We start from the raw sequence: 12,410 nt of genomic DNA on the forward strand, positions 1-12,410 counted from the left end.
CCCTTCTCTCACAGCAGCTTGATCTGGCTGGGTTTCTGCCACCTGCAGATAAAAGAGCACCGAACAATAAAGAATTAGTCTAAGGTAATAAATAATGAAGGCTTGAATTGAATACATCAAAGTGCTGTTTCCTCCCTTCCTTTTGCCACCCCATTAATTGAAAGCCTCCCGAGGAGTGATAAATTTAAACACAGCTAACACCTACACTTCACAGCACCTTACGAGTTTCAAAGTGCTTTCACATTCAGTATCTAATTTTCACTACAACCCTATGAAGTAGTTTGTCTTACAGATGAGAAAACTGAGAAGTGCCAAGCCTGTTAAACTTCACACAGCGGTGAAATGGCTTAGCCAAGACTAAATCCAAATCTTACTCTCTACATCTTCATGGCCAAAGTTCCCGTCTGTGGTGATGCTATTTTACATGACACAGAGCTGTAGCACAAGTCTTCCCACATTCTCTTTCTCGTTCTAAAAAAAAAAAAAAAAAAAATCCATCCTCCTACGGGTAGTGGGGCGCTGCCTCTGAGGTAGATCCTTTAAAATAATCATCCTATTTGGCTGTGGCCTGTCGTTCAGAGGGCATGAGTGGGGATGAACTGAACAGGGTAATATCACTCTCTTGAGATCTATCAATGAAGGGCTGTGGAAGGGGACCTAGGAACCCGGGCAGAAACTGGAGAAGCAGGATAATACTCTACAGATAATCCGCAGATTTTGAGGACCACCGCATCTCTAAGAAAGCTTCCTTGCTCCGGGATCAGGCGAGTAGATAACGCGAACTGCGGGACTCAGATTTCGAAGTCTTGGATTTGAAAGGTCCCCACGAACAAAAAACCGACAAAGTCAAGTTCCCAAGGCGAGAGAAGAAGAATTCAAAACAAAGTGTCTTTTCCCAGTATGAGAGGAAACTCCTAGTGCACCGTTCCACATCATGCAGATTTTGTTATCCTTCGGGGTTACTTGGACAGCCCGGGCCAGGCACGCCCGAGGCGCTCCCAGAATACTACAAATCCCATAAAGCCTCGTGTCGCGGAAGATGATGACAAAACGCAGGCGGATTGGCCGGGGCAGGGCGGGGCGCGCCGGTCCCTTCCAAGGGGCGGGGCTAGAGGCGGGGCGGGCCGCGGGCGGCTCGGCGGACACGCCCCCTCGCCCGAGGCCCCCTCCGCGCCTCTTTCCACCGCCTCCTAGCTCTCCGCGGTCAGAGAGGGCCGGAGCGAGAAGATGGCGAAGACGTACGATTATCTGTTCAAACTGCTGCTCATCGGCGACTCCGGCGTCGGCAAAACCTGCCTCCTGTTCCGCTTCTCTGAGGACGCCTTCAACACCACCTTCATCTCCACCATCGGTGAGGGAGTGGCCACGGCCCGGGACAGGAGCTGAGACACGGGGGGCGGGTGCCCAGGGGCCTGGGAGAGGGCACGCGAGGGCTTGACGCCCCGGGAGGGAGACCCCGGGGGCCGCCGAGAGGGCAGTGCGAGCCGGCAGGGCGAGGGCGAGAGGGGCGGGCGGGGACGCGGGGCTGCGGGCGGAGGACGGGGAACCAGAACGGTCGGGAACCAGGGGTGTTGGAGACACGAGGGGGCTCCGGGGCGGCGGCAGAGGGGTCCCAGAGGGACAGAGTCGGGGGAACACAGGAAATTGTACGGAAAGAGAGAAGGAGGGGTAGAATGGATACGAACATGGATTAGAAAGACAGGAAAGAGGAAGGAAACGTGAAGGGGGAAATGAAGGGTTGCGGACTTAAGAGGGGCTTCAAATGAAGTCAAGGGACAGAGGACACCAGGGACGAGAGAAGTGAGACTAGGCGGTCAGAAGGGAATTGGGGGGAATGAATGAATGTTCAGGAGGCAAGGAATGAAGCGACATTGGCTGTAAAGGTGTGCGCAGAGATGCCAAGAGAAAATGCAGAAGGAAATTGTGGATGGGAGAGGGCTCAGGAGGACCAGAGGGCAGCATGAGGCTACTTGGTGGAGAAAGTAAAGGAGAGCTGGGTGTTAGCTAGAAAGGAGAAGGGGAAGCAGCCGACGTAGTGCAGGGGCTGAGCAGAGAAAAGAGAGGAAATGGAAAACGTGGGGCTCAGGACTTTCCCCAGTAACTGGGAACGCTGGTTCCCATTTTCTCTTGACTTCTTTGAATCAAGATTTTAAAAGTGACTAATGATGGGGTAATGTCTATGGAGTGTTAAGTTCTTCTGCTTGTTAATAGGTATTAAGAGGGCTGGCGACTTTTGGGATGATGTGCTCAGAAATGTATTGTTCACCCCTTCACTCCGTTTCTTGGGAAGCAGTGTGTCTCAACTTTTTAAATTCTTGAGCTTGAGTATTTAGTAACATCCAAGACACGTGATTGAGCTCATATTCCACCTGCCTCCTTATATAGTTTTCTTTGACTCTAATTACTTTTTAGGTGAATCACAGCATTCTATATGTTTCTCAATTACTTCAAGAAAAAACATTTTCCACTCGTCCCTGGGAGCTATCCTTCTTATATCTGTAGTTAAAGACGTTTGTGTGCAGATAACCGGATCTTTAACTTATCAACCTGAAAAGCAAATCAAAACTTGTTTTAAGCTTTCGGTAGAATAACCTTAATATCATTCTCCTTGTTAAATAGCTGCAGTCAATTAAGTTCCCTAAGTACCAGCTGTTTGGTTGCCTGGGTGATCTTTCTAGTTTCCAGTACTAGCTTAGATAACTTTTCAAATGGTTTTCCAAGTGAGCCACAAGTAATGGGGAACCAGTGTGTTGGTAATAAGTATGGTCAAGTGGCTGGAAAGTTACCTCAGTGACTTGCTGCTCTTACAGAGGACCCAGGTTTTGTTCACAGCACCCACCTGGCACCTCACAACTGCCTGTAACTCCAGTTCCATGGGATCCAACACCCTCTTCTGGCCTCTGTGGGGACCAGACATTTACATGGGCACATGTAAAAAAATACTCATATACTTGAATTAAAAAACAGAAGAACAAATCTATGTTTAATTAGTTGTATATTCTTTTAAGTAGGTATATTGTTTTCTTCTGATTTCTTCCATACAGTCTGAATGGAAATCTGGGTGTTGTGATGTCTGAGCTTAAGGAAGTTTGAGTTGCAAGTTCTTGGCAGTTAGTCTTGAGTGGGACTTTTCTTTTCTGAGGAAGCAGATTTTAAATGTCATCTTGCATCTCGCAAGTGTATTTGTAAGAGGCTTGGTGGAAGCTGGTATAGCTACCAAAGGACATTCATTTTTGGTATCAATTTCAAAACCCCAAATAACTCTGGTTCAGTGCTGATTGCATACTGCAGTACAGATGGTAAAGGACAGGCCTAACAAGTTGAGTGGGGAGGCCTCTGTCTATTCTGTGTGGGATTCACTCAGGGTTTCCTCCTGCCTTGAAAGTGAGTAAAAATGGGCAAGAGGAGTAGCTCAGCAGTTGAGAGTGCTTGCTGCACTTCTAGAGGACCCAAGTTCAGTTCCCAGCGCCTGCATCAGGTGGTTCACCAATACCCGTAGGCCTGTCACTTCAACTACAGAGCAACTAACTTCTCTTCTAGTCTCTGGACAGCTCCATTCACATGTGTTCATCTGAAACACAGATGCACACAGTACACATAAACCTTTTTAAAGGAAAAAAAAGAAAAATGAATAAATTTCACTGGTACAGTTTGTTAAATTCTTTGGATTCCCCCACAATAGATTTACCTCTCAGTTCATCCCCCTCCCCTCCACACTTTGTTCCACATTTCCAATAAGGACATTTACTATACAAACGTAGTATTTTTTTAAAAAATTACTTTTCTGGGCTAGGGATTTAACTCAGTATACTGTATATACTCATATACTATATAGTATATGCTTAACATGGGTGAGGCGCAGGACTTAATCCCTTAAGCCCTCCCCCTACTATGCTTTTGTGTATGTGTATGTGTAGTATATTACATTTCACAGTGAAGGGTTAGATTCTTTTCTGAGTGAATTATTTTTAGTGATTGAAATAGCAGTTATTAAAACCAGTGTCCTTCGATGGCTTAGATTAGGAGATAGATTTTCCGTGGTGAATCTCATGGGAACTCTTGGTCTTTGTACTCTCTGTGTGGCAAATGGGGTGAAAAAGAAGCTTCAAGCTGTTCTTCAGTTGCTATGGAGGAGGGGAAGATCCCATGCCTCTTACTTAGGCCCAGCACTCCCACGGATGTGGTAGTAGACAGCCAGACACCTTCTAGAGCTGAAACTAAAATGCTTTGCAGTTGCAGCCATGCTCGAACAGTGGGGTGAAGTTCGTAGCACTCTAGTGAAAAGTCCCATCGCCCCTCGCTGACGGCAAACACATTTCTAGCAGCTGTGCCACTCCCTGCCAAACCCCAAACTGCATCTCCAGGTGATCTGAGGTGGTCGAGGTGACAGTTGGTGACCCATCTTTTCCCACCATAATTTAAGTGTCCATTTGTGTAAACTCTAGAGTTTTCTATGGCTGGGCTTGTCAAGGTCTTCTTGTGACCCTGCTGACAGACTTGATAAGCACCACACCCCAGGAGAGAGTCCTTCTGAAGGCCTGGGGTTTGTGTGTGTGTGGCAGATAGGTCCCGTGTCTGCTTTTTACTATGAAGGCATGCTTTCATTTTGTGTCTTGCCAGTGCTTTTAAAAATGAGGTTCTTCCATCCTTAGGCTGTGTGCATGGGGGTTCTGGTGTCATGAAAGAGGAGACAGTTATTTTGGTTCTGGATAAAATTGTCTCATATACTTTTCATTTCCCTAAGGCTTGGGACTTTGAGTCCTTTCTGTACTTTGGTAGGGTAAAGGTAGATTTTCTTTCACGTGGCTTACTGGGAATCTTCTGCTCTATCAGTCAGGTAATACCTGTTAACCATGGAGTAAGTATGCTTTAGCCTCTTGGAATTACAGGTGTAATGCCGCAGACCAACTAACTAGCTTTCTAGTTTATATTGGAAAATTGAAAAAGTTTTGATTGACTCCTGCCCCATCCCTTACATAATCATAATTAACACTTAGATAAATATCTTTAAATATAAAGACAGTAGGAAATAGTGATAGTATTTACTATGTTATGTTTCCTGTGGGATGTGTGTGGTTTTAATTGATCCGAAGGCACCCTGACATCTTGAAATGGCCTTGTATTGAACAAGGTGCTGGTAGAACAGAGAGAGAACAGTACTCTGCCCTGTAATGGGGCCTTCTAAACCGACTCCCTTTGCTGCCTCTCCTCCTCCCTGCCCCCTTCTTCCTGTTAAGTATTTCCTGAGTGGTTTCATTATTTAGTATAGTCATTGTTTGACATCAGAGAGAGAGTTGTAGAAATTATCTCCTTTATGCCCTGGCCCAGCTTTACGAATGCAAAACTCTACCTTCAGTGGAACTATCGGTGAAGCTTTAAATCCAAGTCTTTATCCTTTTGTCACTGCATACGAATGTGATCCTCTCTGTAAAGACATTTTCCAGAGAGTAATTCCACTTTGTGCATTAGGTTTGTGCCTGTGTATGTGGGAAAGTAAGGTGTTTCCACTTTGATTAGCAGTCTGTTAAGGGAAATAGTCCTGAGAGACTCTGTATGGGGATAACTTGGCACATAGCCTTTGCCCTTTCTTCCAGGCCTGGAGTTTCAGGTCAAGAGATCATAGTGCACCCTGTCGTTAACATTCCTTCCACGTGTGAAATAACTCATGAAATCATTTTTGTAGCCCCACATTGGTAGTTGTCAATGCTAAATGCCAGCAGAACACTTTTGGGCATTGTATTCTGTCCCATTGTATTCTTGTCTTGGGTTCATTTGCCTTGAGTCAGTTAACAACATGGGTCAAATGGGGTTCTTGTTTTGGTTTTGCTTTTACATTTTAAAGAAATTGTTAAAGATGACAGCAGCAAAGACTATATGTGACCCTCCAAGTTATTTACTAACTGACTGGTTCTTTGTAGAACAAGTTTGTTGACCCTTGCTTAAAATGTAAAGCTGCTTTTGGTTGTTCTCCTTTCAAAACTTATCAAGACTTACTAACTGAAAACAGTCTGTCATATTTACATTTTTATCCAAGATTATATCAACATCTGGCTGAGCATAAGCCAGATACATAGAAGTCAATTTTCATAGTTGTTTTTCTTGGTTTCAACTTCTCAAACTAAAATACCAAAGAACATGCAAGTTCAAATTGAACATTTTGTGCATAAAGCCTTATTTTAATGCCAAGTTCTTTCAGAGCTCTCGGGTAGGCTTCCCTTCTCAGTGCTAGTGTTGATAGCAATGTTAGGCAGAAGTGGGACTTAGTGGTGGATGATAAAGGGTTACACTCCTCTCCATGATGAGTGTTCCAGCCCATGAGAAAACCTGTCTAGAAATGCAGGCATGGGTAAACTGAGTGGTGCGTATGAATGTGGATCTGTCTGAAGTGTTCTTTACTAAAGAGCTTCAGCCACCCTTCTGCAGGCAGAAGTTGGGGGCGGGTTCACTGGCAACAACAGCAATGCTGTCTGTATCTACTGAAAAAAGCCAGAGGGGAATCAGTTTGGATATTGTTTTAGAGGAAAATAAGTTTAGTCTTTGAAGATGAAGAAAAATTTAGTCATTGATTTTTGAACTGAATCTGGAAGGAAGGATGCAGCAGCAATGAGGGTAATAGGAGCTGCAGGCTTGACCTGGGGCAGCCCCAGGGTCTGTTCTGCCACCTGCCTGCAGCTCTCTGCAGATCAGCGCTCCTGTGTGTTGTAGCCGGCACCTGGAACATTTTCCAGGCAAGGGTTCTCATAGCAGGATGAGGAGAGGGTTCCAGATGGAGGAGTAGATGCTAGATAGTGAGTCAGATTGTGGAGCAAGAGATGTATACAGCTGTGGGAAGATGAAGCGAGAAAAGCAGAGTAAGATTATCAGCTGCTCCTGCCTGGGTCAGGGTGCAAGCTCCAATAAGGGCCTGAATGGGAGGTGGTAGAGGTGTGGACCTTGGCCAGCTGGGCCAAGGGAATGTATGTCTCCCAGCTGCGTTGTTATCATTGCCACGTTGGAAAATCTTGCCCTCAAGATAGGCTGAACTTTTCTTAGGAAACCACAAACGTATGGGCAGTTTAAAAGTAGCTAAACCGTGTTGTGGTGCAGGTAAAACAGACATATCTGTGGTTAGTTGAGGCTTGTGAACCACCTACTTACAAACCAGGCATGGTGGTCAAGGATGAATGGTAGTTACAGTATTTGAAAATGGATCCTTCATCAGGACTGTGTTTTCATGAATAAGCCCTTAGTCACTTTCAGTTCCTAGGTAGGTGAAGCAGAATGTGGCGGCAGGGAGATGGCATGATGGATTCAGGGGTGCAGCAGGTCCTGAGTCGGATGGGTTTGCATCCTCTTCCTAGAGTGGAGGCCCAGGATGGGGAAGTCATTCTCAGGCCTTAGCGGATCCATCAGTGATGGAGTGTGATCATCTGTACGTAGTTTTCAGGGTCTGTGAGTTTCCCAAGACAAGAATCAAGTCAGAATCAGTAAATCTCCAAGGCCTATTTTATAGAAGTGTGCAGTGAATGAATGGATAGATGGATGATTGTGAAAGCAGTTACGGACTGTAGAGAAAGCATTGCATGAATTTTTTGTCTTTCATAGTGTTTGACATGACTAGATTATATCTGAATTGAAATAAGTGTTTAATTTGACTTGTTAATATAGAAATGCTGTCTTCTCTAGTGTAAAATGCTGTTTACCTTCCTGTAATCAGTTTTAGAATATAAAAGTGATTTCACTTATCTCTTGGTGTGCATAATAAGCCATTTTAACAGCCTGCTTCCAACCCCCCACTTTCATAAATACCAGACAGAAAATGAGTGAAATCACTGGGTGTGTATTAGAAGAGCCATTTCAGCTTTGTCTCTGCCCATTAGCTTCGAACAATGCAACAGATGCCTGTTAACAGTTTCATGCCCATTTTTAATTAGCAGATGGAGCTGTGTTTGTGTCTGTGTTCTGCACAGCACTTGTCTGAGTCACAGGGTACTGAGTGGATTAGGAATAACCTGGACTTTTGGACTGAATACAATCAAATTCTATTTTAAAACATTTATTTTATATATGCTTATTATAATTATATAGAACCAATTATGTACCACTGAGATAGCCTATATCTAGAGGAAAACTAATGCATACAGTTATGTTTTCTGTCATTATTGAAGAAAGGAAATTACTATTTTATGCTTTCAGTGAAATTGCCATTTTGTGGCATTTCTTGAGGTAAATTCTCATGAGGCAGCTTTCTTTAAAGACTCAGTGCGTCTTTTGGCTTAGTGTGTTGAGGGGTACTCAGCACTGTGAGGGAAATGCCACTGTCGGTAGGTTGGTGTGGCTTGCTGGAAGGCTACTTTCTGTGGATATCTGAAGTTCTGTCTGAGCCCAGCAAGATGGAGGATGGTGGTGAATTCCTAACATCTGTCATGGGGAAGCGGGGTGGGGGGGTGACACCTTCCTGCACATATGCTATTTTCTAACATGAGCAGGTGGCTATTGTTCATGCAACATGTTATGACTAAATTTCAGTATTAACAAATAATAGACAGTAATTATTAGATTTATTGTATGTAATGATGTGTCATTTTTCTTTAAAAAGATTTATTTATTTTTCTTATTTGTGTGTCTGTTTGAGTATATATTCACATATTCACGTGTGTGTGCAGGTGCCGGTAGACGGTGTCACATCTTTGGAACTGGAATTGCATGTGGTTTCTATGCTCAATTTTTAAGTTAGGGGATTTTTCTTATTTTGAATTGAATGAATAAGAACCTGAAAGGAATGGCTTCTTTGAAAAAGAAACTAATAAGATTTTGATGCTTAGCTGCTCAGGGCTTCCTTTGGGAAGCCACATGAAGTGGTAGCTTATTTTCCCAGCCGCCATGCAAGCTGCTTTCTTGCTGCCTTACTGTAGGGCCTAACCCGGCTAAATAGGCTCACCTGTTGCTGAACCTTTGGATGGTCCCCAGGAGCTCTTTTCCTCCTCAGTCCAGAATTTTGTTTCTTGGCTCCCAGAGTAAATGCTAAAAAAAGCTCTTTGTGGTATCATGATCATCAGATTTAGGTGTATGGTTATACTAACACAGACCACAGTGGCAGCTGGTGGCAGCATGGCACAATTTCAAGGTGCTTTGCAAAAGCAGAATTAGGTGTGGAATCCCATCTCATCCTGGTAAAAGTCAACCACAGAGAGATTAGGCAATACATAAAGTTCCAAAGCTTTTGGCTGCCAGAGTTTGGACTGGCAGGGCTTCTCACATCATATTTAATTTTGCTGTTTTGTTGAAGAACTAGTCAATACTTATTTTAATAAATCACAGATACTTTTCCTGATATATAAAGTAGAAGGACAATCTGATTGTTCAAGTTCTGTTTTGAAATATAGGGTAAACTAATTGAAAGCTGAGTTACATGCATGTATTTTTTATGACATGATGCAATGTTTATCTGGAATAGGTGTTCTGAAGTATTCATTATCTCCATAAACACATGTAGATACATAAAGGCCAATAGAAAGGTGAAAAGCTTGCATTGTGAAATGCCAGTGGCCAGCTGTACCCTGTTTGTTTGTTTGTTTTTGGATTTTCGAGACAGGGTTTCTCCGTAGCTTTTGGTGCCTGTCCTGGAACTAGCTTTTGTAGACCAGGCTGGCCTCGAACTCACAGAGATCCGCCTGCTTCTGCCTCCTGAGTGCTAGGATTTTGTTTATGAATCAGGATGGGGTGGGTTGCTTTGTATGGTTTTCAACGAGGAAGTCTTTACTGTTTTCTAAAGTACTCTGATAAAATCTAAAACAGCTTAGAGAACAGCTCTTTATTGAGAGTTTTCTATTCCAGTTTTAAAGAGACTCAGATTATTTTTTCATTTCACTGGCCATTGTTAGCGCCCCACTCCTACTGTACTTGGGGAGAAGGGCTTGCCGTGGGTGAGGAAGAGACTGAAAACCATACCTTGTGCCCTTCTACCAGTTTCTTTGTTCCTTCTTCGGTGTCTTGCTTCGTGTTGGCAGCTAAAATTAACCATTGGGTGAGGATTTAGAAAACTCCTGCCTGGCAGTCTGAGAATCAATAGTGACCTTTTCTTGCTATTTCCCTTCCATATTGTTTAGAGCTGGATGGTAGAAAACGATGCTTGTCTTACTTAGTCCCAGCAGCAGTGAGCAATGACACAGGAATGAGGCTGTTACCCAGAGTATTTGAGTTGGTGCATTTCCTATTATGTTTACTTACATTATTTTAAAATATTATAACCCTACAGTATGAAGCTTTTATGGAAAATTTTAAGTACTTAATTTCCTATATGTAAAATTTCACTGTAAATTAAAATATAGAACCTGTATATAGATTATCTTTAAAGATGTTTCCATGTCTTGGTCTCTCAGTCTTTAACCTTGATAAATACCATTACATTGTAAATTTAGGTTGTGCTCTCCTTTAATTTGCCATATTTTTTTTTGTTTAAATGGTCTCTTAGTTACTGTAAACACAACCTGTAGTATTGTGCAAAACAATGGCTATGCGCTTCCTTCCAGGTACAGGCGTTTTTCCTAAGTGTAAAATGGAAGGGCAATCCCCCAAAATGATGATCGAGTTTTGCTGTGAAATACAGGGTAAACTTCTTAAAGATATATTTAATTTATTTTTTATTTATGTGTGCCTGTGTGAGTTTTATAAGCACATGTGTTCAGATGCCTGAGGAGGTCAGAGAGTGTCAGGTCCCCTGGAACTGGAATTGCAAGCTGGGAACTTGCAGGGAACTGAAACTAGGTCCTCCGAAAGAGCAGTGCATGCTCTTAACCATGCAGCCATCTCTCTCGTCTCCTCAACTGCTCAAACATCAAACATTGACCTGTTAGTTTATTTCTTATGTTTATCTGAAAGAGATATTGCGAAATACTCATCTCCTTAAATGCACACAAAAGCACACAAACACATCCACTAGGAGAGAATGATGACTGCCTGTACTGTTATTTGTTGATTGCTTGTAAATTCAGTCTTCCGTCCATTATTGCACAAGCTCCTCTCAAGGACCTTAGGCTGGCCTCTTCCTCAACAGTAAAGATTGCTAGCTTCCCTGTCTTCAGAGTCCCCCAGCAGCAGCATTTTGCCAGTCTGTTAAATCATTATCTATAAAGAAGAATAGATTTCCCTTTTTATTCTCCACTAATGATTATGCTTTCTTCTCACCAGTGGGCACTAGTGTTTGACACGTTAGAAGTCAGGGTAAGGAAGTAGTAGCCTTGTGTTGCTCTTGTAGACTGGCTAAAGATTTGTAGCACTGAAGAGATTGTCCGGTGTTGTTTAATCCTGTCATGAGCATTGGCTCTCTGATTTCGTGTCTCCTTTCTCTCACACCTCATTTGCCTTCAATTCTCTTGCTTTAAAAAGGAACTAATAGTTTAGTGTACAAATCTGGATGTGGTTAACATATTGTGAAAGAAAAAAATGAAGGGGTTAAATTCAGATATCTGGGCTCCAAGGACTTTTGGGTTTTATAAAGCGATAGCTGGAGCCAGGTGGTGGTGATGGCGCACGCCTTTAATTCCAGCACTCAGGAGACAGAGGCAGGTGGGACTCTGTGAGTTCAAGGCCAGCCTGGTCTACAAGAGCTATTTCGGGGCAGGCTGCAAAGCTACAGAGAAACCCTGTCTCGAAAAACCCAGTAACTAGTCAACTACTCAGTTCAAACACAGCATTTTCTTTGTTTGTTCTATCAACATTTGTATGTGGGTGTGCACATGTGTGTGCTCATGTGTAGAGGCCAGAGGTCAACCTCGGTTGTTGTTCATCAGACAGAATCTCTCATTAAACCTGAAACTTGCTGATTCAGCTAAGCTGGCTAGCCAGTGAGGATCAGGGATCTTCCTGTCTCTGCCTCTGCCAGCCAGTTCTGGGATTATAAGCACATGCCACCAGGCCCAGGTTTTATATGAACTCTGGGGGGCAAATACTTGACTGAGCCATCTCTCCAGGCACAACCACTTTCATTTTGGGTCTGAAAAACTTTGAGAATGGAAAAAAATGAAGAGTATCCAAGTCATTTTAATACAGCAATAGGAAAGACTGCAGCAGGATAAATAATGGTGTTATGAAAGTACCAAAGAGAGGTTGAGGAGAGCTTATAGGAGAAAATTACATGCAAACTTGTCAGAATCCGAAGGAGGGGTGAGTTACTAGAATGGGAGTGAGGACTCTCTGGGCAAGGGCTACTGCCTGCATGGCCAGCATAGCTTCCTGGAGGAACTCTGGCTCCCTGGCCAGTGGTAGAGGATGTGACCAGAGGTAAAGGTAGAGGGTGCTAGAGGGCAGATTGGGAGAAACTTAACCTCCTAAGTCAAGGCTGGGCCTTAGCAGCAAGGAGCCAAGGAAGGATGTCACCTAGGGAAGCCAGTTAGGGTTAGCAATCCTAGGTGCCTCTTCCTTCCCTTGGG

General features: G+C 43.6%; 1 protein-coding gene across 1 annotated transcript in view; it reads left to right on the top strand.

The window, feature by feature from the left end:
* Positions 1 to 1,143: 1,143 nt before the first annotated feature.
* Rab8b (RAB8B, member RAS oncogene family) overlaps positions 1,144 to 12,410 on the top strand; it is a 66,996-nt gene continuing 55,729 nt past the window's right edge. The window contains exon 1 of the mRNA XM_075965402.1: positions 1,144 to 1,351. Within this exon, the coding sequence (XP_075821517.1) occupies positions 1,228 to 1,351 (124 nt within the window). The 5' untranslated portion in view covers positions 1,144 to 1,227. The remainder of the gene's footprint in view (positions 1,352 to 12,410) is intronic.

The sequence above is a fragment of the Microtus pennsylvanicus genome, chromosome 3 (assembly GCF_037038515.1).
Source record: "Microtus pennsylvanicus isolate mMicPen1 chromosome 3, mMicPen1.hap1, whole genome shotgun sequence".
Classification (NCBI taxonomy): Eukaryota; Metazoa; Chordata; class Mammalia; order Rodentia; family Cricetidae; genus Microtus; species Microtus pennsylvanicus.